At 43.5% G+C, this 26,525-nt stretch overlaps 2 protein-coding genes across 9 annotated transcripts in view; one reads left to right on the top strand and one right to left on the bottom strand.

Moving 5' to 3' along the window:
• Window positions 1-15,794, top strand: part of CDCA7L (cell division cycle associated 7 like) — a 50,040-nt gene extending 34,246 nt beyond the window's left edge. For 2 of the 8 annotated variants that reach the window (XM_009203254.3, XM_017956856.2), the window contains exons 2-10: window positions 1,029-1,169; window positions 6,151-6,288; window positions 9,344-9,721; window positions 11,220-11,291; window positions 11,403-11,573; window positions 12,249-12,398; window positions 13,670-13,819; window positions 14,799-14,935; window positions 15,525-15,794. In XM_009203254.3, coding sequence (XP_009201518.2) covers window positions 1,029-1,169; window positions 6,151-6,288; window positions 9,344-9,721; window positions 11,220-11,291; window positions 11,403-11,573; window positions 12,249-12,398; window positions 13,670-13,819; window positions 14,799-14,935; window positions 15,525-15,555 — 1,368 coding nt within the window. In that variant the 3' untranslated portion in view covers window positions 15,556-15,794. The other 6 variants (XM_003896219.4, XM_009203256.4, XM_009203255.4 and 3 more) reach the window with 6 other exon arrangements.
• An 829-nt stretch (window positions 15,795-16,623) lies between these two features.
• Window positions 16,624-26,525, bottom strand: part of DNAH11 (dynein axonemal heavy chain 11) — a 410,596-nt gene continuing 400,694 nt past the window's right edge. The window contains exons 78-83 of the mRNA XM_031665316.1: window positions 24,911-25,153; window positions 22,766-22,948; window positions 22,572-22,687; window positions 18,447-18,559; window positions 17,787-17,927; window positions 16,624-16,972 (exon numbers count right to left, since the gene is read on the bottom strand). Of these exons, the coding sequence (XP_031521176.1) occupies window positions 16,725-16,972; window positions 17,787-17,927; window positions 18,447-18,559; window positions 22,572-22,687; window positions 22,766-22,948; window positions 24,911-25,153 (1,044 nt within the window). The 3' untranslated portion in view covers window positions 16,624-16,724. The remainder of the gene's footprint in view (window positions 16,973-17,786; window positions 17,928-18,446; window positions 18,560-22,571; window positions 22,688-22,765; window positions 22,949-24,910; window positions 25,154-26,525) is intronic.

Here is a 26,525-nt window from a genome sequence, read left to right as displayed (position 1 = left end):
AATATAGAATTACAGTAAATTGTACTATTAATGTTAATTATTTTTGGTGCAATTATGGTTTTGTGGTTCTATGGGAGAATGTCCTTATCCGTGGGAGATACATGCTGAATTATATGAGGGCCAATCAATACAATGTCTGCAAATTACTTTAATGTGGGTATATATGGATTAGGTTGGCTCATATTAAATTGCTGTTTTCCTAAGTTAAAAACAGCCAAATACCAGCAAATGCCCATGGTTCAACCTAATATTTGTTGAAACAGAGAAAGAAAGCAAATGCAGTGACAAATAATGGGTCTAGATAAAGAATCGACAGGTGTTTGTACTATTTGTTCACCTTTCTGTGTGTTTGAACTTTTTTTAAAACAAAGAATTGGGAGAAAATAGTCAACTTACAAAAATGAACTCCAGCAGATACATATTTGTGGATTAAGTGTGCTGACACTGTTCCCTCTGGGATCACTTATCCCCTAATAGCATTTGAATTCTGTTAGAATTAATCCCCAACTACTTACGTTGACTTACAATATAGAAAAGAAGGAAAACTACTTATTTCATTGTATGAACTTTCTACTTTCTGAATCAGCCTATGACAAAGAAGAAAAAATAAATAGTGTAGCTGAACACTAAAAAAAGAGCTTAATAATATTTTATGGTATCTTTTTTATGTAGATGACATTTAAAGATGCATCCACTGTAGGAGAAAAAAGAGATCGTTGGTTCTCAGAAACAAGTTTTCTTTTTGTCAAGAGATCAAAAATGTCTTCTCTCTGGCCTGGTTTTAACATTCTCTGTAAAACAGGGTATATCTGGAATTTTAAGTTTTATCTCCCCCACCCCCCCTACACCTTATTTTCCCATGAGTTCTTAGCTGAATGAAGCGTGTTTTGCTCAGGGTTACTGGGGACTTCTGGGCAACTGTGGCAGTTGGATGAAGTAATGAGATCTCTTACTCCCCTCCAGAAAATGTCCCTAAGTGATTAGCAAGAGCCCCTGGTTTAATCCTGCCTCTTTTGAATCCAAAACAGATCCCTAAAGAAGTGGCTGACATCTTTAACGCCCCCAGTGATGATGAAGAGTTTGTCGGCTTCCGAGATGATGTTCCCATGGAAACCGTCTCGTCAGAGGAGAGCTGCGATAGTTTTGACTCACTGGAGTCAGGGAAACAGGTACGGATGATTCCTTCCAAGTAGGTGTGTTCATCTGGAGGCCTGAATCTTGGTTTGGATGTTCTTTTATTTGAACATGGTGTGAGATTGGTGAGATCAGTTCATTGTCTAGCATTTTATTTTAGAAACATTATATCTTCCTGTTTTAAAAAACTGGTGAGAGAACCTAGTTCACTTTGTTGTGCTAATCCTTCCCTGTACCATAATTCTTTTTTTTTTAAATGGACTTCACGTGATCCAAGTGCATGTTCTTGGCTGCCTTGGGGCTGTAACCTGCGGCGAGGCTGTGTTCAGTCTTCCCACAGAGGCGAGGCTGCGGCGAGGCATGAGGGAGGGATCGTGTGGTTACAGGGAGACAATTGCACCTCTGTGGTCCTGTGGTGCAATTCTGTTGGCATGTCACTCTTGGGATTGCTGGGGAGAGCCTTATTCTTGCGTTAATTACTTTGATCTCTAGCACACACAAGTTAGTTCTCTGAGAGGTGTAGATTCCTGGAGGGTCACATTGTGTCCTGTAGTAGAATGGCCAATCAAAATCTCTACCCTTCAGTGGCATTTTCTTCTGAGTTCATTGCAGCACTCAGAATTCCTCATTCTCCCTTGACCACGGGCCTCTCCAAAACGGCAGCAAATTAAATCCACCTTGCCTCCACTGGGCAAGTACAGGAAGGGGAGCAGTTAATTATATGTAAGTGAAGTGCCTGCTTAATTATGCGGGCCGCTGTAAGTTCTGGCCTGGGTGGGAGCTGTGCTTTCTGAGATCGCTGGGGGCTCCCTGGTCTGTGCTGTCCTCATCTCATTTGGCATCTCCACAGCAGTTGACCCCACCAGCCACCTCCTTCTAGCCCCCTGAGTTTCTTCCTCTCTGTTACACCTTTTTCTCTATTATTATTTTCTTTCTTTCCAAGATGGAGTATCACTTTGTCACTCAGGCTTGAGTGCAGTGGCGTGATCTCAGCTCACTGCAACTTCCACCTCCCAGGTTCAAGCAATTCTCCCAGCCTCAGCCTCCCGAGTAGCTGGGATTACAGGCTCCCGCCACCATGCCTGGCTTCTTTTTGTATTTTTTTTTTTTTTTTTTTTTAGTAGAGAAGGGGTTTTGCCATGTTGACCAGGCTGGTCTTGAGCTCCCGACCTCAGGTGATCCGCCCGCCTCGGCCTCCCAAAGTGCTGGAATTACAGGCGAGAGCCACCGCACCCGGCCTGCTCTTTGTTACTATCGCTTGTTGTCCCTGTCCCTGTCCCTAAATGCGGATGTTCTCTAAGGTTTTGTCTTCAGTCTTCTCACTTAGTGAACTTGTCTGTTGTCCTGCTTTGAGCTGTTACTGTATTGTTTTGTGGAGCTTGTCTTCTCTCTGCAGCCCCAGGTGGTTTCTGACTACCAGTTGGACTGGTCCTGGTTGCTAAGGGAGATCCGAAGCTCACTTCTCCTTCCCTTGGTTGTCTTTCTGGCTTCCCCCTTTCCCCATCTGGTTCTCCATCTTTTGTTGTTCTTGGCCTTCCTTCACCTCTTCCATCTCCTTGACTCCCATCCAGGAGTTGATGAAACTTCTGCTGTGTTCCTGGTGTCCATCCTTCCCTTCCCTCTGCAGCTGCCGTAGCCCTCGTAGCTCTTACCTGAATGCTCATCCCTTCTTACTAGGATCTGTTATAGGATTGAGCTGTGGTCAGCTCCTCCCTTACTCAGCCCTCCATCTGAGCACAGTCAGGCAGTGGGGAGAGCAGAGCCTGTTGGATCCACCTTGAGGAGCATTTGAGCAGGGCAGAACATGTCTAAAGGGCCGAGCACAGAGCCTGGCAGGCACCGGGCATTAAGAAACAGAACAGCTGCTTCTGCTGCTATGATGACTACTTTTGTAGTCAGGCGTGTTCTCCCCGGGGAGGACAGTGTGCCAACTGCTTTTCATACAAATATTGCATTTAATCCACAGAACTCCCTGGGAAGCTGCAGGTGCTGTTACTATCCCCATTTTGCAAGTGATGAAACTGAAGTTCAGGAAGGTGTAATGACTTGCCCAAGGCCCCACATCTGGGAAGTCCCAAGCTGGGATGTTCCAAATCCAGGGCCACCACTTCTCAGCCTCTTACCCCCTGGGTCTCTTTTCTACCTGCTATGCTGCAGGACGCAGGAACTGAATTGACATGCTCATTATCACTGTTCTGCCCTTTCTGCCCACTGGTCCATGCTGTCCTTCCTGCCTATCTGTGCTGTCACCATTTTTCTAGCCTCTACTGTGGCTCACATCCAGTTATGCTACTTCTTCCATGAAGTCTTACTGGATTTTCTTTCCCTCCATGTGCCATATTGCTTGTGTATCCCTTAGAGCACTGACCCTCACCAGGGTTAGTTGTGAACCTATCTGCCTCCCTGTTAGATTGTAAACTCCTGGAAGAAGGGGGGACCTCATACTTGAATGGTGCTTTGTAGCTTCCCTGGCTCTGACTTTTCGTCCCCATGTATTGTTCCTTTCCTCTCATTTCAGGCATCCAACACTGCACGTGACTGTATACAGTGAGCACGGGGGTGGTTGTTTGCTGGGTGCAGTTGAAATGGGGTGTTTGGCTGTCTGGTTCAACAGGCCATTGCTCTCTAGTGTGTTTCTTCATGTCACATGGACTTCAAAATAAGTTTATCCACCTATGTTAGCTTCTCCTCTGATGTGTTACTTGCTTATTGTCCTGATCATGGTAGATGACCAAGGCCCATAGCATAGTGCCCAGTATTGATTTTGAGGGAGAATGAACCAGTGCCAGAGAGCAATTAGCAGTGCAAGGGTTTCTAACTCAGAATGCAGTGGAGCAGTGTGGAGTGGAGGTTGGCATCATACAGACCCACATGAAAAACAGTGTTTACACACTTTGGAGTAAGGAAACTAAAGCATAGGCCTCAGTTCAGGACAACGGTAAGTTGTTTTTCTGTATCAGGACTGACCATCAAAGATGGTGATCTCTCCCAGGATGCCCATTGCCCTGTGAGGCCAGCACGCAAGATCAAAATAGCCAGAAAAACTGGAAGATGGGAACTCACTGCTTCAAGGCTTGCCCTGTTCTCTTCAGGCCCTAGGCAGGGGCTTTAGGTAGTTGATGAAATTTACACACAGAAATACCGCCCTAAATTAGCCTGCAGGGGCTGGCCCAAGGCTCTGTGAGCCAGATGTTTCTTGCACTGAGAGGCCTCAGGTGCATGGTGGGTTTCCTTAGCAGCAGCTGTGTACCATTCTTCCTTAATAATCAAGCCCTGGCTGCTTCTCTACCCTGACCCCACATACTCATGATCCATTTTAACCAATAGAGAGAAGCTGTGCGAACTTGCACACAGTATGTGTATGCTAACCCTGGTCTCCCTTAAACACGATTTGAATTTCACTTTAAAGAAACTTCCCTTTTGTGTGTGCAATTTTTTTTTTCAAGCAGCTGCACTACAGCTATCAACAAAGGAACAAAGTAATTTAGCTCTGAGCAAACTCACTCCAATTACCCATAATAATTCATAGGAGACATTTTTAAGCTTACAGAATGCTAGATGTAGGCATTTCTTTGTGTGCCCCTGTAAGTTTTTCCACTTGTCTGTCTATTTTTCCCCAGAGATATATGAGCCCAAAGAAGTATATAATTAAAATCAGGGAAAGGCAGGGGTTAGATACAGATTCTCAGCCAAGTGTGTTACAAGGGGTCATTGCTATATCAGGGATGGAGGGAAGAGACGTCAGAGGAAACTGGGGACAGACTCGAACACTGATGAGGCGTGGCGGGCTTACAGGAGGCTGGTCTCATGGGTCTCCCTTTGGTCTGCAGTTTATTTCCTCTTTCTTTCAAGCATACTTTTAAGAGAGCTGAGTTTCCTTCTTTGCCCTATTTCAAAAGCAAGAAAAAGTATTAGAAAATGCCTTTTCTTAAAGAGTCACATTGCATCTTTCCTTCTGCTCACTTGCCACCTAACCATGGTTGTTCACCTCTCACCTCCTGCAGGAGAGAAATTCCTGGGGGTGACCTTGGGTGAGCTTTCCATCAGGCCGCCGTGGTGTCTGCTCACGGAGCAAGTCTAGGCTCTCTGGTGTTGGGCAGTGAGGGCTGGGAGAGGCCTCAGCCTTTTCCTACAGAGAAACTCGCGGTTGGTGAACGGGAGGCATGCTCACCCACTTGGAGGAGACTCCGGCTTTGAAAGGCTGTTGGAAAGGGAAGCCAGCATGTGGGAGGGAGCCAGGTTTTCTCCTCATGTCTTCTTTCCGTGTGTTTTGGTTCTGTGTGAAAGCAGACGTGTCTGGTTGCCAGCTTTGGCAGGAGAAGCTGAATTCCATGAGCACTTACCAGTCACATTAGAAGCTGATTGAGACTACACCCAATTTTTAAAAATTGTCTGATTTGTAGGTCTGAATTTTGTAAGCTTTCGAAAATGTGTATATATATAATTTATATATGTATGTGGGTTTTTTTGAGAGAGGGTCTCGCTCTGTCACCCAGGCTGGAGTGACAGTGGTGTAATCTCGGCTGCAACCCAGGCTGGAGTGCGCTGGTGTGCAGCTCACTGCTGCCTCGACCTCCCAGGGTTGGGTAATCCTCCCACCTTTGCCTCCCAAGTAACTGGGACTACAGGTACACGCCACCAGACCCCAGCTAATTTTTGTATTTTTTGCAGAGACGAGATCTCACTATGTTGCTCAGGCTTGAACTCCTGAGTTCAAGTGATCTGCCTGCCTCGGTCTCCCAATCTGCTGGGATTACAGGGTGAGCCACTGCACCCGGCCAGTGTTTGTTTTTTGTTTTTTTTTATTGTGGTAAAATACACATAACATGAAATATACCATTTCAGCTGTTTTTGATGTGTACAGTTCAGTGCGTTAAGTACATTCACATTGTTGTCCGTCCATTTTCGTCATCTCCATCAGAAACTCTGCACCCGTTCAGTAGCTCCTCATTCTACCCTTCCCTGGTAACCTCTATTCTACTTTCCGTCTCTGATGTACGTGTGTCTTTAATTTAGCAGGATGTGCGCTTTCATTCCAAATACTTCACGGAAGAGCTAAGAAGAATTTTTATAGAGGACACTGACTCAGAGACTGAGGATTTTGCAGGATTTACGCAGAGTGATCTGAATGGAAAGACTAATCCAGAAGTAATGGTAATAATTACAACAGGAAGGGATGTGGGTGGTAATGTTTTTAATCCTGTTTCTGAATTAGAGTTTTACTTTCAAGAAGTCACTTCACAAGTGAAAAGATTTTACTTTTTCTTACATATTTCTTATAAGCAATTCACATAACCTAAAAAAATTGCTCCTGGAAGGCTAATGCCTGGTCCACCAGTCCATTATTCTCTTAGAGAAAATCCATTACTTTTCCCCTCCTGCCTGTGGGGTCTGGGGATGTGTCCCAGGCATCCTTTATTGTCCTTCTAAAAGAATTTCTCTCTCTTGGCCAGGCGCGGTGGTTCATGCCTGTAATCCCAGCACTTTGGGAGGCCGAGCTGACCAATATGGTGAAACCCCGTCTCTACTCAAAATACAAAAATTAGCCAGGCATGGTGGTGGGCACCTGTAATTCAAGCTACTCAGGAGGCTGAGGCAGGAGGATTACTTGAACCCGGGAGGCAGAGGTTGCAGTGAGCTAAGATTGAGCCACTGCACTCCAGCCTGGGTGACAGAGTGAGACTCCATCTCAAAAAAAAAAAAAAAAAAAGAAAACATTATCTCAAGAGTTTCTTAAACCTCTTTTATCTAAAAGTTTATCTTAGAGTGACAACTTCCTTGAGATACTTTCTTACTGTATGTGAAGTGACAGTTTTTGGTTTGAAGTTAATTTGGCAAAAATGTGGCTGTGGTACAAGCTGGGTGTTCCCCATGCATTGTGGATTTGGATTTGTCATGCTTTTTAGTGTTAAAGATGACCCAGGCCTGCCTGGATTCTGGAGGGAAGTCTACTCTCAGCACTTCCTATGAACAGACTTGTGAGTTGATTTGTTTTATCCTGCACAGTTAGGCTAGTTTACTGCCCACTCGTGTTTGAATCTGAAGGTAACTTTAAGGCACAGCCTTCGGATTTAAGTGCAGAAATGTTTTCTGCTAAAAACAGCCTACATTTATGCAAAAAATAAACATGCTACAGTATGAAGATGGAACGTAGAGTTTAAGCCTCTTCACAGTCAGAAGCTGCTAAGGACTAAGTTTTGGCAGAGACTCTGTAGAGGTTAAATAAGCTGTGACTCCTAGGCCTGCCTCATCCTTCACCTGTCCTGGGAGAGAATGTAGAGCATAAAAGCCCGCATGGTAGGCTGCTTTGTTTGATGGTGATTTTTTGCTATGAGTAGCAACATAGAGCTGTGCCAGCCTGGAGGCCCCAGGTCTCCTTTGGCTTTCTTTGCAGAAGCTGTTTGTGTGGCAGTTCATCAGTTCTGGCCAGCAAGTCCCCAGTTTCTTGCCAGCACGATATTAAAATCCTTCTAAAACCCTAATGGGCATCATTTGTTAGCGACGTACTTATTTTCTGTTCTTTAGTGAAGTGATGTCTGGTTATTTGAAGCATTTGTGTTTCTAGTGAGAGAAAGTGAATTACCCCAGAAGTCTTCCCTCCCACCTGCCCCCAAGTCTGTGGACTGTGATGTGTTACGTAGATCATGATATAGCTTACAGTTCAGCACAGGCCCCTGCAAATTTTATTTTAGAATCCAGTGACAAGAAAAGCATTGTTGCCTCCCAGCCCAGCCCCCTGCCCACCCCTGTGGGAACTGGTGAGCCTATCTTTCTTGATAATGGGATATTGCTGTAACCTTGGTTTCCAGGGGCCTGCTGGCCGGATGCGAAATAGCCACATCCACGTGCTAGACTTGTGCTCTTCTCTCGGGTCTGATTCTGGGCTGCTGTGGACCATTTGTTCTTTCCTTCCTTCAGGCCTCTGTAGTGAGCCGTTCTACATCTGGTAAAGAGAGGCCTGCAGATGATGAGGATGGTAGATAAATGGATCAAAACTGAAGTTCTTCCCTGACAGTGTCCCCTAAAATTGGGTTCCTTTGCCGTACACCATTTTGAATTCTGAAGCTATTAATATGGAAAGTTCAGGGTATTAAAAAAAATAGGTAAATCAGTGCCGTATAGTATTATTTCTCACTTGGCTTGGTGTGGATATACTAGGGTTGGCAGTTATCTGCATTTTTTTTTCTCCTTCTGTCTTATTTCTAACTTTAGTCCAATGAGAATTCGGGGTTGGTGGTGGTCACTGGGGAAGAAGCAGAGTCCCTGAACTGATCCTGGGCCCATATTGGTGCCATTCCACGCTCTTCGTAGATTTTCAGAATTCCCAGATAATGGTTCCCAAAGTTTTCTAACTTGTGGTCGTGGAAGGATGCCCAGAAGATGTCCTGGATCTCACATACTTAAACCTGTCTCGGTACCACTAAGAGTCCCGTCACATCTAAGCCGTCACCTAGGTGATGTAACCCTGTTACTGCCTTCCATATTTACTGTGTTCTCACTTGTAAAACGGAGCAATGTTTGAATGCTGGAGACCTCTACCATGTGGAATTTGAACACGTCAGGTGAGGATTTATGGAGTTGACTGAGTGGTGTTTTGCTACAACCTGTCGAGCTTCCTGACCTGGTTTCACCTCATGGCTCTGTGAGGGGTCCAGGGAAAGGAAAGGTGCCCCTTGACTGAGGACCCAGTGGCAGGTCATCTGCCTGTCCTGGGTCACTGCCCTGAGGTGCAGTCAGCTCTCCTGCCCCGTTAGTCAGGAGTCCGGTTCCTGCTATTTAGAGGAGACTTAGAGGAGACCAGTCAGCATTTTCCCCCCATAGCACCCTTTCCTGTCTGAAGATCACGTCTGTCAGGCATACCCTTTTTTGTGACTGTCTCTCCTCTTGCTGGCGCTCCTTGGTCGTCCCTCGGTGGAGGAGCCCACCCTGTCAGTGTTTCGCTTACAGCCCTCATGCTCCCAATGAAACCCAGTTCTGTCATGGGTATGACAGTGCACTGTTCGGTAGTAGGTTGCCTGCTCTTTGATTTTATTCATCAACCAATTTCTTGGACATTTAAAGGAAATTCAGAGGGAACTCATAATATGAAGGGAAAGCTTTTCATTTTTCATGTTTTTTCTCATATGCTGTCAGAGTTGTTTTAAATGCCTGTCTTTTTTGTGGGTCTGTAACAGTGTCTTTGTGCTTTTTCTTGCTCTTATTTTATTAGGTCGTGGAGTCAGATTTGAGTGATGATGGCAAAGCATCTTTGGTGAGTGAGGAAAAGGAAGATGAAGAAGAAGATAAGGCTACCCCAAGAAGAAGCAGGTCTAGAAGAAGTAGTATTGGTCTTCGAGTAGCCTTTCAGTTCCCCACCAAGAAGCTGGCCAACAAACCAGATAAAAACAGTTCTTCCGAGCAGTTGTTTTCTAGCTCACGCTTACAGAATGAGAAAGAAACAGTTCTTGGAAGAAAGAAAGGCCGTAGACAGGTGATGCAAAGGGAAGATTCTACCTCTGAGTCTGAGGACGACTCTCGGGATGAGAGCCAGGAGAGTTCGGATGCTCTGCTGAAAAGGACCATGAACATCAAGGAGAACAAAGCCATGGTGAGGCTTCACGGAGGGCGCCCTGGGAGTTGGCATCAGGCTCTGGCAGCAGTTGCTGGGCTCCCAGAACCACTTTGAACCACTTTGCTTCTATAGTTGCTGCTGTTGCTTTGGCTTCTGTCAGGAAAATGTACTCTGGGTATTGTGTATCCTTTTTCTTTTCCAGAACCCAGAGCGACTGTTACATGATCAGCTCTGGTTTGGGAACAGAAAGAGATTCCCCAGGACCATTTTTAGCCCTTACACGGTGCCATCATGCTGCTTACTGTTGACCAAGCTAAGTTCTAAGTATATAGTTGTGTTGGGGATGACAGGGGCTGAACAACTGGCCTGTTCCCAGCAGAGTAAAGCAGGGGAAGTGGGATGTCACCAAGTCCACTGAGGAGCTGCGAGGAGCAGGTTGGGCAGGTAGCTTTTCACCATGGAACCACTCTTCTGTGGTGACCGGCCCTGGTTCTGAGACTTCTCAAGGAATGGAAGAAGTCTAGGAATTAAAACAACCTCAACAGTGTTAATTCACTCTAAAATGTCTTCATTAGAACAATGAATGGAACAAGGTGAAATCTTTGTTACATATATTTGGTTTTTCTATATGTAATCAGTTACTGTTAATCTGATCATTGTAGAGAATCATTGTTTGCTTCACAATTGCTTATCTACAGAGTTTTTTTTTTTTTAATAGTTCTACCACTTATAATCACGTTTAGCATTTTTGTGTTTTTTTAATCTTTTCCTTTTAAAAAAATAATGATGTAGTGATACTGTATATGCAAGCTTATATGTCTAATATAAATCACTTACAAAAATGGAATGCCTACTTTCGGGTTATTTTTATCCTAAGAAACATTTTTACTTAGCTAAGGGAAATTTTCAGCACTGTATCCATCTACATCTTTAAAGTAAGAGCTATTTTCTTTATGATTTTTTTGGTGGCACTCCTATAATTGTATAAACTAAAATGAATCCTAATTAAATTCTCTGGCATATTAATGCCTATTATTTGGTGTTATTAGTTGTTCACTTAGGAATATCTTCATAAATTACTTTGATAATTTATTTAAAGAATCAGATTTTTGGAGCTCTAACCATCGAAATAATCTTAATTGAGCTTTTTCTTTTTTGAACATCCTGAAACTTGAGACTCACATGTGCAAAATGCATTGTCCCAGGGTCACGCTGCCTTGGATTAGCCTCCGAGTCAGGATCGGAACCTCATGCTCCAGCTCTTGATCATTCCAGGACTGTTTTCCTGGTGTTGTGTTGTCCTTATATATAAGGAATAGGCTAGTGTTCATTCATATGAATGATGACATCAGCATCTCAGGTCTGGAGATAAAATCTTTACATGTGAGGTGAAAAGTATAACTGTTGCGGGTTATGTAAACTATTCAAGTTAGGTTTCTTATGATAGCAAAATGGAAGACTTGAGATAGGTGTTGGATGACCTAACCCTGGAGCACTATTTATGTAAGATCCTTTCTTATGTTCTGAACTTCAGCTTGCCCAGTTATTGGCGGAATTGAACTCAATGCCAGATTTCTTCCCAGTACGAACCCCGACCTCAGCTTCTGTAAGTAGAACTCCGTATAATTATAGCAATACTGATATATGGTGATCAGCCACCAGATGGCTTTTATTCAAGAGAGTCCCCAGTTGCCTCTGTCTGTGCTCTTGATTTCAGAGGAAGAAAACAGTGAGGCGAGCCTTCTCGGAGGGACAGATCACGCGGCGCATGAATCCAACCCGGAGTGCACGGCCTCCTGAGAAGTTTGCTCTAGAGAACTTCACTGTCTCAGCCGCCAAATTTGCAGAAGAGTTTTACAGCTTCCGAAGAAGGAAGACAATTAGTGGGGTATTTTCTGACTAATACGTGAATTCGTTTTTGTCTGAGCTACCGTTCCTCCAAACGTGAACACACATCACTGTCACCCCAGGGCTGTTTCTGACCCTGTGGGTCTGCGGCAGCTGAGAACTTGCATTTCTATCTGCTTCCCAGGTGATGCCATTGCTCCCGAGATCATACTTTGAGAAGCAGCCCTGGTCTAAGCTGGAGGTCACAGAGCGAGTCTTTTATCCAAGCCGAGCTGAGAAGCAGCTCATTTGTTAGGACCCTGCTTTGATCTCTGCTGCAGGCAGTAAAGGCCTGTCCACAGCTCCATTCAGCTTTGTGGTGTCCACTTCGTGGAAAAGTGCAGTGATTCCTCCTTGCCTTTCTATTTTAGGCATGAGGCGTTTCAAGCGATTTCAGTCTGGAGGGAGAAACTTTGGACTCATTTGTGGGTTTGGCTGTTCAGTGTGGTTCACCTCTTCACAGAGTTTACAGCAAAGAACCAAAAACCTTGATTTTCTCCTTTATGACTGTATCGCCTTGCTGAGAAGGAAGCTTGGCAGGTGGCAGGAGCTCAGTAAATAACTAAGTGAAATGGCTGCAGGGAAATAGAAGAGGGACAGGATTAACATTAATGGATCTTTGAGAGTTTAAAATATTTATAATTTTTTTATAACTGCTCAAAACATCTCACTCCAGGTTCTGCCTGTGTTCACTGTGCAGGGGAAATGCCGGGAGTATAGACGACGTCACCGTATATCTTCTTTTCGGCCAGTGGAGGATATCACTGAAGAAGACTTAGAAAATGTTGCCATAACTGTTCGAGATAAAATCTATGATAAAGTTCTGGTAAATTATATATTATGGGTAATTTGCATGATTGTCATTCTTATTAGGAGTCTAAAGCATTGATATTTGAAATCTCACTTGTTTTTAAACTCTTATCAGGGCTTATGCCATCTCACCAAGGGCTCAGAGCCAGGTTCTGAATTGGAGGGTCAAGGGTCAGCTGTACCTGGGAGGCAGCCTAGTGCAGTAATTCCCATCAGGACAGCAGTCTCTCTTAGGGATGCATACAATCTGGGGGAAGGGAAGGGTATAGTTTAAAAGGGATTTTTATGTGTAACTTACGGTTTAAATATTTATATAGTTTTATGTTTTAAATATTGAAAAAAGTTAGTGTATTTGGGGGGTAATATAACCATAGAAAATAAAGTTTGGCAGAATATCTGGTAGGAAACAGGTTAAATTTCTTGTAAATGGTGATTTAGAGGGAGGCTTTGCGTTTTGCTTTTTTTGTGTTTTTCTGGATAATGGGACACTGTCAAGATAGTATTAAAATGCTTTAAATTTAGTTGTCAATATTAAAAAAAAATAGATTTCACATTGAAGATATGCAGGTCTGCAGAGCTAGGCTGGGGTCAAGGTGATGCCACCCAAGGCTCATTGCCACTCAGTCACTTGTCACCTTTCAGGGGCTCTGCCACCCCTGACTTAAGCTTTTCTCTGGTCTCTCTTCCTGACAGCCTGATCATTTCATTCCTTTTGGGTCTCTGCTCAGCCTCATCTGACCTAATATGCTTCTCTGGCCACAGACCTGTGATGGTTACATTCTAGAGTAGTAGTCCCCATTCTTTTTGGCACCGGGGACTGGTTTTGTGAAAGACAATTTTTCCATGGATTTGCGGGGTGGGCAGGGGATGGTTTCAGGATGAAACTGTTCCACCTCAGATCATCAGGCATTAGATTCTTTTAAAGGGTGCACAACCCAGATCCCTCACATCCACAATTCACAATAGATGGTTTGTGCTCCTATGAGAATCTAATGGTGCCACTGATCTGACAGGAGGAGGCAGAGCACAGGCGGTAATGCTGGCCCACCCGCTGCTCACTTCCTGCTGTGCAGCCCGGTTCCAAACAGGCCACAGACTGGTTCTAGCCTGGGGGCTCGGGACCCCTTGTCTAGAGACGATGCTATGGTTCTTAGGAAGACAGTCCTGCTTCATTTGAGGAGACAGGTGGTACTTCTTCATACACTTGGAAATGCACATGATGGCATCTGGCCTCAGTGGGCATCAGCATATCCCTGTGTTCACCTGCTCACTGCCTTCCCCCCGTAGGGTAACACGTGCCATCAGTGTCGCCAAAAGACCATCGACACCAAGACAGTGTGTCGGAACCAGGGTTGCTGTGGTGTGCGAGGACAGTTCTGTGGACCATGCCTGCGGAACCGCTATGGGGAGGATGTCAGGTCGGCGTTGCTGGACCCGGTAGGCGCAGTGTTTGCATTTGTTGTAAATTGTATTGATGAAGGAAGCAAGCTGAAGATGGGCTTCCTGGGTTCTCACGGGGAACTGGGAGGTCCAGAACTCTGGTTTTTCCCTTCCATTTGTGTCTTAAGGCTCCAGGGAAAATAAAAAATAGGGATTCATTCTGGAAAGAGAGCAAGCTGACCAGTGAATAGAAGAATTTGTTAGAATTTCCATTGTCAGAGCAAAACTTGCTTACAGTCCTCTAGTTTTATACAAGTAATCCCTGTACCTGTCCTTCAGCAAAGTGATTTCCCTCTCATTTGTTTTTCTGGGCCAGGCTGAGAGGGAGGTGTACACTACAGTATTAAGTGCTTTCTGTGTGCCTGGTACTGTGCAAGCTGTCGCTCACTCTTACAAATTCGTTTAATCCCATGAAATAGGTGTATAACCTGTCTCTCTCTCAGCTCCCTTGGTAAAATGAGACATAGTATCATGGTGAGTAGGCACGACCTTGAGCCTGGGGCAGTCCTGCTCCCAAGTGTGGCATCTTAGGCAGCAGTCATGGGGTAAATATATCGTCCTCAACTGACCAGCATAAACTGCTGCTCAGGTTAGTCATTCAACAATAAGCACACATTGAAAGGGCTGAAATTCACACCTTGATCTTTTGGAAACCTTGTGCTCCTAAACCAGGGCTGACATCCTAGGCCTGTGACCTGCACACTCACACAAGGCCCTGTGCTTGGCCAAATGCTTGTGAAACTCTCCATAATTTTTAAGCAGGGAGCCCTGAAAGGTGTCGTTTTTCAGTGTTTGCATGTGACGTGGGGTGATCAGCCTTCCTGCCTCGTGAGGAGCCCCCTGGGACGTAGACTGAAAGATGCCATGTGATTAAAGGTTGGAGGAGAGGCCAGCTGAGCCAGTCTGGATCCGAATCCCAGTTCTTGCCAGAGCCTGTAGATAATGAGCGAAGTGTCTGCTGTCATCTCTCTGTTAGGATTGGGTGTGTCCCCCCTGTCGTGGGATCTGCAATTGCAGCTACTGTCGGAAGCGTGACGGCCGCTGTGCCACAGGAATCCTCATTCATCTGGCCAAGTTTTATGGTTATAACAATGTTAAGGAATATCTGGAGAGGTAAGTCTCTAGCAGCTTAAAAACAGCTTGAAATCCCGAGGCCGAGCACGGGCGATCCTCTTGGCAAATTGTTGTTGCCTTCCTCTGTGACTTATATAAACCACGAGTGCCATCTATTCTGTATCTGTTTGCATTGGAAAAGCTCAGGCCTGATATTTTCCCTATTAGGGAATATTCTCCTTTGCTAGATTTTTCAACTCAACTCCATGTTGCCTTTAACCAAAATTTCTCCTTGAGGTGAATGACAGAAATGGAAGGAGTAAACAAGGCAGGCTGAGGGGAAACGACATAGATTATGAAAAGGCAGCCATAATCCTAGTGCAGAGAGAGAGTTCAGGGCAAGAGGACAGAATGTGAGCTACAAGTTTCATTAATGTGATAAACTCTGAATCGTGGTTCTGGAATGCGGGAGTGAGGCAAGTCGTGCTTCGGGCGTACTATACCGGAGGGTGTACCGATATTGATGCAGAAAATGTCAGGATTTCGAGTGTCAGGAGATCTGGGTTCTGGCTTTGTACTCTTAGATGATTATAGAACCTCTCAAGCTTTGTACTAATTACTTACCAGATATTTCTCATCTTTTTCTCAGCTTACAAAAGGAGCTGGTAGAAGACAATTAAGAGGAAAACAGAACCAGCCACCTCACCATAGAGTACTCCAACAAGACATGCATACCATTTGTGCCTAAGATTTTTTACGGTTATGTTTTTATACGGAAATTCTTTGTAGAGATTACTGTTTCTAAATACTATTTTTTTTAAGATTGTTTATATGCTTACAAAGATTTCTCAGGAAGACAGCAGAGCAGAGGAATCTATATAGATGTATGCACAGACCTATTTGTATGCTGAACTTTGTTCAGTGATTAAAAAGCACAGTTTAAATGGGGTGGGGTTAAAGTTCAGATAAGTTAGAGAGAAAACATTGTATGAGCAGCTCCTGCCTTGATCTATCTTTGGCTTCCCAAACAGTAACTCCAGGCCAAGTTTGCCTTAGCACGAGTGACCACAGTTTAATAGACCACACACATCGTTTAACCTGCTCTTGGTCATTGAAAATTTACACTGAACAAAGTGCAATTAACTGCAGAACAGTTTTATTAAAACTTGACTGAACAAAAGGGGACCGTCAACATTGTAGACACTGGAGGCCTCACAGAGTGCTAGCCTCTTCCTTCAGGACTCACCTGAGGCCTGCTGCTTTTGTATTTTGAAAGAGTTTAAGGGCTAATAATTTTTAATTTAATTGGTTGTTTAAGAACTAAAATCTCCCTTCTTTCTGGCTGCATTGCTTTTGCATGTTCAGATGTGATATAGGTTTTTTTGAGATGGAGTCTTGTTCTGTTGCCCAGGCTGGAGTACAGTGGCGCAACCTCGGCTCACTGCAACCTTTGCCTCCTGGGTTCAAGCGATTCTTCTGCCTCCTGAGTAACTGGAACTACAGTTGTGTGCCACCACACCCTGTTAATTTTTTATAGTTCTAAAGTTCTAATAGAGATGGGGTTTCACCATGTTAGCCAGGATGGTATCGATCTGACCTCGTGATCCACCCGCCTCAGCCTCCCAAAGTGCTGGGATTACAAGCGTGAGCCACCGCGCTCAGCCCTGAATAAGTTTCTAATATTTTGTCTGATTTTCACTCTCCTTTCTTCACTTTTTAAGGATAGCGTTGAAAAAAGAATGCACGTGTGAGTTACTAAAAAGTTGTAATAGAATACATTAATGTGCATGGGAACAGTGCAGCAACACAACAGAAAATCCTCACTGCACTCCAGCCGAGGCTAGAGTTCTTACACTTCTAGCAGCAGAGCCACTCCGGCTAGAACCCATTTTGCAGTCTTCTCTTCGCTCTTCAGCCTGAAGGTCCAGATGTAGCTGGGGCCTCTCAGTTTGGTTCTGTACACAGGGCACTCGTAGGTCTGCTTGGTTTCTTGTCTCTCCACGGGGGTGGCTTTTGCAAAGATGACCGGCATAGGGCATGTCAGCTCCTTGAGACGGGCTTCGACAATGGTTCCTGATTGGGTGTCCCAGCGGGCGCCTATAGCAAAAACACAACGGTTGCAATTGTGTGGCAGGTTGCTACTGATGATCAAGTTGTTTGATGCAATAAACATTCTGGTTTTGTCAGATTTTTTTGCTTGTCAGTGGTATTTTTACTGAGCTGGCCAGACTGAGCTTTGAAAGGTAGGTTACCCTGCCTGCAGTGGAGGCGCCGCTTTGCTTCCATGCTTAGTGGCTAAACTTTCCTGTGGAAGTAAGCTGATTTTATGAAATGGGATTCTAAGAGAATTCACATACATTAAACTAGTTTGCCCTCCCTTTAAATCTGCAGTTCAACACATTCCCTCCCCGTCGCACCTTATTCTCTTACACCAAGTTCCAGTCGTTCATTTATGTCAGAACTTGTGGCTCTTGCTTTAAAGTGAAAAAGGAACATCTTGGTAGGGACCAAGTGTCCTGTAGAATAAATACGTGGCCAGATAAATTTGGAAAATATTGCATAGTGTAGCCCGCTCTGAGAGATTCACCCTACACAGTCGCATCTTCAAGGCTTGGAGAAGTCTTGTAGTAAAATATTAGAGCAAATTTACGGACAGTTTTTAAACAGTAGAAGAAAGATTTTGAAATGATTATATTGAAAAGCCAAATAATGTGAATTCAGTCTAAGTCTAAAGTTATTCAGTGGCATTACCACCCAGATATATTTGCAAAATTTAAGTGGAAGAAATGAGATAATGACTAGCATAAGGTTACTGTGTGAGTGAGGAGATGCTGAGAAACAGTAAGAGGACAAACACCGATCTGAACCCAACTAAGAAAAGGTTCCCCACTTACTCCTTGGGGTGTCTTACCCTCCATGAAGAGTCCGTGGAGGTATGCACCTTCCCTTGGCGGGTGGCCATAATCTTCCTTTGTTTTTTTGGTAACATCAACAGTCAAGCACGTTTTATCCAGTGGCCACTCATTTTTTCGAGCCATCGTCTGCATGATTGCTTTGGAAACATAACAAACATTGAATAGGATAAAAATGTTGCATATAAGGTTCCCAGGAGCTACCAGTAAATTGAGGCATCCTTTAGTCCCATAGGGTGTTTCTTGGGTATTTGCACGTGGCTGCGCTGGAGCAGGCTTTGACCAACTAAGGCCTGCAGGACAAGCTCGCTGTTTGTGTAAATAGTTTTATTGGAATAGCCACAGCCATTTGTGTATTGTCTGTGGTTTTTGCACTACAATAGAGTAGCTATGTGGCCCTTTCCAGAAAATGTTTACTAGAGGACACTGTGCCCCACCTCACTTGGCTGCTCTTGCTGCTATAGGAGGCCCTTTCCCTCCTGCTGCTACTCGCCTGTCCAGAACTTTGTTTCCTCTGTAGCTGCTGGTCCTTTCTATAATGGCTGCTGCTTGAGGATTGGTTAGCAGGGCAAGGAGCTGCCATCATAGGTAAACAGGGCAGGGCTTCTGGTAGGGTATGGTCCTGTCTGCATCAGGGACTGCACTGCCTCAGCCCTTACCTGTTAAGAAGGACTGAGGGTTGAAGAAGCCAGAGAGCCACACGACAGCCGGAAGGGCAAGGTCTTGTGTCCAAGTATCAAGTTCTCGGCATCGCAGGAGGAGGTCACTGAACCTGGTTTACGGGAGGTAGGAAGAAATAAACTTGTTCAGTAAAATAGCCAATTTCCAATATGTTCTGGTGGTGGGGGGCGGTTAGGGTAGGGTGGTGGTAGAGAAGTATACCACTGGTAGCTGGTCAAATCCTTCCCTGACAATTTGCAGGGCACTGTCCCTTTAAAGGGCTAGTTTGTTTCCCATTGGAGACGTGATGCCTGTAGCTCTTAACAGTAGGGCAAGATACACTGAGGAGTGTGGAAAACTCATTTCCATTTATGCAACAACTTCTATTAGAGCCTCTTCATGCTATATGGTGACTGTACAAAGGTCCTCACCCTATGACTTGGACTGACAAATGCCAACTTGGAGGGATGGACAGGATGTCTGAGGACCAGGGATGGCAAGGCTGTGATGGTGGTTACAAGACCAGAGTTGCCAGGAAAGCCGATAGGCAGAGGGAACAACAAGTGCGGAGGCAGTGGAGCACGTGACAGCAGTCTAAGCACGTGCAGTAGCTGCCTGAAAGGGGGGAGGAAAAGGTTAATAAGGAAAACAAGTCAGCCACGAATGGCATGCCAGTGGTTTGAGAAACGCTGCTGTTACGTACATGTTCTCGGCTCCTCACAATTGGGCAAGGTAGGAAATATCTGCAGTTGACCTATAAGGAAGCTGGCTTACAGGGGCTAGGGACAGATGAACCTCTGATAAAATTGAGACAAGTGACACCTTGAATCGTCAGTTTCAGAGGCTGCCTAAAGGAGACCAGGAGAATGGAGTAGAGAGAGCATAGCCTCAATGTAAAAGCCAGAGTTCTCCAGAAGGAAGGGCTCTCACTGAAGTTTTCTAGGACCTTGTCTGCTTCAGAGTTGCAAAGGAAGTGGGGGTGAATGAGGAAACACCCTGACAAACCACATGGCAGAAAATGTCTGCCTGAGATATTTGGCTGACTGGGCTGTGAAGAAGAAAAGGTTCAGAATACTCACGTTCAAACTTATGTCACCACAAGGAAAATTCCTGTGCCTGGACCTATATTAAATTCTTCCAGATAGCTAGATCAGAAAAAGCATACTTGACGGTAAGAAGAAGAAACAGCATAGGCACCACACAAAGGAAAAAGGCGAAGAACAAGAAAAGCAAAAGCAGGCAGACATTTCTCTCAAAATGTTGCCATCATGAGGATAAACACTGCAGCCAATTTGTAACAACTAAAACAAGTGATTGTTGATATAAACAAGATCATGACTTAGAAGGGATCAGGTAGGAAAAAGTAAGGAAATTAAGTTTGAAGATCCCAGAAAAGAAGTAGAAAATACAGAAATGAAGCAAAAAGTGAAACGGCATAAGGGAGAATAACAAAAATAAATGGAAGTGAAGAGGTAAAGGGTTAGAGTGAAAGCAATAAAATGAAAGCTGAAATGAGGCCAGACGTGGTGGCTCACATCTGTAATCCCAGCACTTTGGGAGGCCGAGGCAGGTGGATCACTTCAGGTCAGGAGTTCGAGACCAGCCTGGCCAACATGGTGAAACCCCATCTCTACTAAAAATAACAAAAGTTGGCCGGGCATAGTGGCACATGCCTGTAATCCCAGCTACTAGGGAGGCTGAGGCAGGAGAATTGCTTAAACCCAAGTGGCAGAGGTTGCAGTGAGCTGCGATCACGTCACTGCACTCCAACCTAGGCAACAGAATGAGAATCCGTCCCAAATAATAATAATAATAATAATTCTAGAAAATTTGAGTTTTCCTAAATTATACCTTTGAATCTATATAATCAAGGGCACATCACGTTCCAAGAAAATTTGGTAGAGAGTAATCAATGCTAATATAAAGAATAATATGAACAATAAAGATAATCCCTGGATGGCCAGGGGAAAACCTGAAGCCATTTATAAAGGGAAAAGAAGTATGCTAGCTTTTGACATCTCCGTGGCAGCATCTGACAAGAGGAGAGTGGTGGCTACAAAGGCCTCCAACTGAGGGTGTTGCTATTTTTTAATAACTAGCCAAACTGTCATTCGGGTATAGACAGAAGAGTATATGGCATGAAAAACCACCAGCAAATCCAACAAACAGGAAGGTTTATAACCCAGGAAATAGAGAAGTCTTGAAGAAAATACTTAATTGTAAGTATATTTAAACTTCTCAGGAAAAGAGAATAGTCATAAGAAGGAAAACAGGAAATTATGAAACTAGGCTGGGCACCCTTCCAAAAATATAAACAACCTGGAACTGAAAATTATGGACAATGAAATATATTTTATTTTTTGAGACAGGGTCTTGCTCTGTCACCCAGGCCGGAGTGCAGTGGCATGATCATGGCTCATTGCACCCTTGACCTCTTGGGCTCAAGTAATCCTACCACCTCTACACCTTGAGTAGCTAGGACTGCAGTCGCATGCCACCACACCTGGCTAATTTTTATTTTATTTATTTTATTATTTTTAGAGACAGGGTCTCATTATGTTGCCCAGGCTGGCTTCGAACTCCTGAGCTCAAGTGATCCTCCTGCCTTGCCCTCCCAAAGCGCTGGGCATGAGCCACTGCACCCAACCTGGACAATGAAATCTAAATAATTAAGAGAAGAAACAGATTGGATACAGTTGAAGATATAATGAAGATCACCTGGAACTGATGAAGTCTACAAGTATACAGCTGAGAGACACTGAAAACGTTAAGAGGTCTGGCAGATAAATGTAGACATGAGAATAGAGAGAATGACAATATTCGGAGAAAAAAGCACTAAGACTTTTTCAGAATAAAAGCTATGGATGGAGTCTCACATTTATAACAGTACTTTAAAAATCCACACCTCAATACGATAATAAAATTGTTGAACATCAAGGGTAAAGAGAAAACATTTTAAAACTTTACTTGGGAAGGAATGCAAATATTTAAGACCAGACCTACCCTCTACAATCAATGCTAGAAAACCACGGAGTTAGAACATCAAAGTCCTGAAGGAAAAATAATTGTTGTGTCCTGGAATTCTACATATAAGTAAACTATCAATCAAGAATGAGAGTGCAGTGAGGACAGTTTCAGATACACAAGATGATTGCATCCCCTGCCCCCCAAGCCCTGCTCTATATTTTATACTCTGATGAAAAAAAAAAAAGCCCAGAACAAGATACAAAAAAAGCAATGATGAGCAAAGAAATCAGTACAGTATATTGAAGCAAAAATAATGATTGACCACAAGCAAAACAGAACAAAAATAATGTGGCTTAAAATAAGATGGAACTACAATTCCAGACCAGAAGGAGGCTGGTGTTCAGAGGGAAGCTGAAGGGTCTAACATTGTGTTAGGAAAATCAAAAGTGTGCGTGCTACAATGTACAGTCTCCACTAATATAATAGGAATGGTACAGGGATAGTTGAGGTTCATGGAATAATGATTCAGGAAAGCAGGGGGAAAGAAAGTCAGCACCGAAAACCCAGGAATAAAGAGCTTTGTGAAACTTCCTGAATTGTCTACCAAGACCAAGGAGCAATTAGGTGTAACACCAGCCTTCAGTGATCTGTGAATTTCTGCCCTAGCTTTGTGACACATCTCTGCAGTTATACCCCCAGTCTAGTTTACTGCATACTGCATACCATATTACAAACTTTCAAAAGTTGTCTATGAGAAGGCATAGGAGTCTCAGGTTTGCAAAGTAAAGTTACAAGATGACACAAAGGCAAATTCAAGTTGCTTTCGATGGCCATTTAACTCTTACAACAACTCAGTGAGGGGATTCTATTGCCGTCTACATTTTTCAGATTTAAAAAAGACAGATTATAAGATCATATACCCAATGAGTGAGAGGCAGAATTTGAATCTTGCTCTGACCCTGTCTTTTAACTGATTTTTGCCTTTGATTCAATATACCAAGTAAACTCAAATGAAATTGGTGGAAGAGTTTTTACAGTTACAGGTTGAGTACAGTCACAAAGCCCAGTCTGCACAGTTCTTAGGAAGCATTATTCAGAACACTAACCCAGCACTGAGGCTGCTCAGGGCCAGTGGCAGTGAGGGTGGGGTAGCTTACCACTGGGCCAGGCCATAAGTAGAAGGATAAGCCAGTTTGCTCCAAGTGTCTGGTACCGTGTCATAACTCAATGCAAACTGCTGGGCTTCCAGAGCAGGAGATAATGCCAGTTCCCCCTTGCATGGAGAAAAAAAGCCGCATAGTGAATATCTTCCAATGTGCTGAAGTCTGCTATAGCCTCACTTTAAGCTTACCTTCAAACTAAGGTCCAGTTGTTCAAGTGATACACGTATTTCCCGAATGAGAATATTCATCCTCTCACATTCTTGGAAGCAAACAAGAACATATGGGCTTCTATGTGAATTTTTTTGCATTATCTCTGCCATGTTGAACTCTTCTGGAAGTTTCTCCAAAATGTCATCCAAGACATTCTTAACCTTAAAATATTAAAGCAAAGATTTAGCTCCTTTCTATTTCAGTTTTGGTCATGGTGACTATATATATCCTCTACTTTTTGAAGTTCCAGAATATATCACACAACTTCTGAAGGTGCCTGCGAATGCATTTGAAAGATGCCTACGGCTCCCAGGAGGTGGGTGGCGTGGCAGTGCCAACTCCCTCAGCTGCCTCATTGGTGCTTCTGCACCAATGCCAGCACTCCCCCTTCCATGGAGCTGCAGATCTAGTCAAGAAGGAGCTACAGTTATTTGCAGTTTATTCACTTAACATTTAGGGAGTATAGAACTGTCATCAACTACATGTTATTTATATGTAAAGATACGATCAGAGGAAGTAGAAGCCTATTATTTGGGTACTGTATTTTATAATCTGCTAAATTAACAAGATCCTTTTAAAAGCCATGTGAACCAGGGGCTGGGCACAGTGGCTCACGCCTGTAATCCCAGCACTTTGGGAGGCCAAGATGGGCAGATCACTTGAGGTCAGGAGTTCGAGACCAGCCTGGCCAATCTGGTAAAACTCTGTCTCTACTAAAAATACAAAAATTAGCTGGGCATGGTGGAGCGTGTCTGTAATCCCAGCTATTTGGGTGACTGAGGCATGAGAATCGCTTGAATTTGGGAGGTAGAGGTTGCAATGAGCCAAGATGGTGCCATTGCACTCCAGCCTGGGCCACAGAATGAGACTGTCTCAAAAAATAAAAAATAAAATAAAAGTCACATAACCCAAATAAGCCTTTTAAGCATAAGCAAATTCTGGTGAACTATGATGCTGCCCTCCCAACCACGGCATCCTAAAATTCCCAATTTAGATCAACATTTTTAACAAAGAAACTTCTATCTTCTGTAGTTGCTCTGAAGGAATGAAAGATTTATATATTAAAGGTATGAGAATGTACATGGTATTCATTCTATCTAGACAGCTCCACTGAGCTGGAGAAACCAGTCAATATCTAGAAAGGAGAAAAGATAGAAGAACTTTGCCTGTCCTTAGCCTCAGGCAGCTTTCCTTCTTTCCTTGGTTTCTCAGACTACTGCCTCTAGTTCTGACATCATGCCTGCCAGCTGGCATCACTCTGACAGGTAATTTATCTGGTCCCGAAATCTTAAACTCATTTACAGCAAGGGTAGACAGTATATCCAAATGGCCATAAGCATGTGAAAAGATGCTCAATATTATTCCTCAACTGAGGACTGCAAAGTTAAAACCACTATGAGATATAATTATTCTTACAAAATCGCAAAAAGATAGAGCAACTGGAACTCACATGCACTGCTGGTGGGAGAGTAACTGGTACAACCACTTGAGAAAACTGATTGGGAATACTATTAAAGCTAAACATTGGCTATTAAATACTATTAAAGCTAAACATATATACTAATAAAGTTATTATCTGGCAATCCCACTTCTGGGTATAGAGAAATGGGTAGTATGAATGGATGCCTTTGGGAGTTACCTTTGCATATTGACTGTAGAAGAATGTTCATGGTTGTGATATTTCTATAAAAGTGAAAAACAAGAAACCCAAACATCCATTCACAGTAGAATGAAGAATTTTATATTCATATAAAATTCAAAACAAAAATGAACCATTGGTACATAAGCAACATGGATGAATCTCACAAATGTAATACAGAATGAAAGGAGTTAGACAGGGATGAATGCACACTGTATGATTTCATATATTTGGAATTAGGTAAAGCTAATCTGTGATGATGGAGGTAAAGATACTGATTATCTCTGGGGGAGATGAGGGGTATGTTGACTGATAAGAGACATGAGTATCCTGGAGTGTTGGAAATGTTATTTTCATCTAGGTGGTGGTTAGATGAGTATAAACCTAGGTAAAAACTTATTGATTTGCACAATTAAGATTAGTACACTTCAGTACAAGTAAGTTATACCTCAATGAAAAAGAAAAGGAAGGAAAGGTTCTCTACCTTTTCTTCTGTAGACTGCCCCAGTTCATCACCACTGAGTGCATTCCTGGGCTGCATCTCCAGCAAAGTTCTGAAGAGAGTGTTGGACGTCACTGTCAGGAATTCTATTTCAGCATTTGGGTGGAGGCCGTACAGTGCCGGGCTTTCTGGAGGAAGCATCTCCTCTATGTACTGGTGGTAGCCTGCATAATCTAGGTAGGGTGGGGCAGCAAATCCTGGTGCCAGCATCAGTTCATCTTCAATCTTCAGCCACAAAAGAAAAGTCAGTTATTCCAAATGTAGGTAGGCATCCATTTTCACTTCCTCAACACTTCGAGAAGACCCTGACGAGAAGGCCCCAGCACAATGCTGGCTGGGTAGCAGGCTCCCTAAACTGTTTTATAATCAACCATTCTGCTCTATATGCAACACCAGACTGATCTCTGGGGAGGATCCCGAGGAACACCCATTAATCCTATCCCTAAGAAGACTCAGTTTGCAGTGTGCATGGGGCAGTGTGATACATGCACATAAAAGGAATGAGCCATCACAGAGCCCGGGCTACCCTATAACACATTCCTATTCATTGATTCTCCCAACCATTCCCATTTCCCAGAGAGGAAATCAAGACTCTGATGTGAATTTGCTGAGGTAGACATTTGATTTAAATCTTAATTCTGAACTCATTTTAGTAGGACTCTATAGCCTGTACTTCCCCAGGGCACCATACTTCCCACAGTACTGCATCCCATCATTTTATATATGATGTGAATTTATATACCTGAATTTTATAAATATAAATAATGATACATGCATTTAATGAAAAATGTGTGTGTATATAAGTACCATTTATAGGCCATATATACTAAAAGTCAAACGGATCCTACCTTCCCAGGACTTTGAGCTACTCACAGCAGAGTCTGTCTTGTTTAGGATCCACAGACCCTGAGAGCTAAATACAGTTACCTACTGAGTGAGAGGCTGGAGAAAGTGGGCTTTTATCATGCCCATCTACTTTAATAAGGCTGGGGCAAGAGGGTAGACATTCCATTTAGAGGGAAGTTTTGAACAAAGGCAATGTGAATAGCAAAAATAAACCCTCTAAACATTAGAATGTAGAACTTCAAAATGTAACAAAAGAATTTATGAGCCTGAGTCTCTGACCAGCCATAAACACAGAGTCAATCAAGTGCTTACAACTTTCTAAGTAACAGTATAATCTCAGATTTATTTTTCCCTGATTGCTCTTTGGTTTCCAGGGACCATTAACCCCTCTGTCTTAATTCTCCCAGTCTCTTGCACCATAAATCCTATCTGTATGTGCACTTAAATGTACAGAGGAATGTTATTTTTAAACTATCACCTAATGTAGCTATTTTCTGCCTAGATTTTCTAAGTGGGTTTCTGAAATGGATTTGTAACTGTGTATGCTACGCTGTGGTCCCCTCACTATCACCTGGAGACAAAGTGAACATTCTTTAATTCATTTAGTAATATGTACTCACCACCCAGTACACTACAACAAACCTTAGAAGTACAAGCTCCATATGACCTTGTTATTAAGGAACTCGGAGTCTAAAGAGGACAAAGTAAGTGTGAATTTCCATACAATCATGTGTGTAACAGTGGTTTTCTC

The sequence above is a fragment of the Papio anubis genome, chromosome 4 (assembly GCF_008728515.1).
Source record: "Papio anubis isolate 15944 chromosome 4, Panubis1.0, whole genome shotgun sequence".
In the NCBI taxonomy this organism is placed as follows: Eukaryota; Metazoa; Chordata; class Mammalia; order Primates; family Cercopithecidae; genus Papio; species Papio anubis.
Note: the sequence above shows the minus strand (reverse complement) of the source record. Positions and strands in the feature narration are given on the sequence as shown.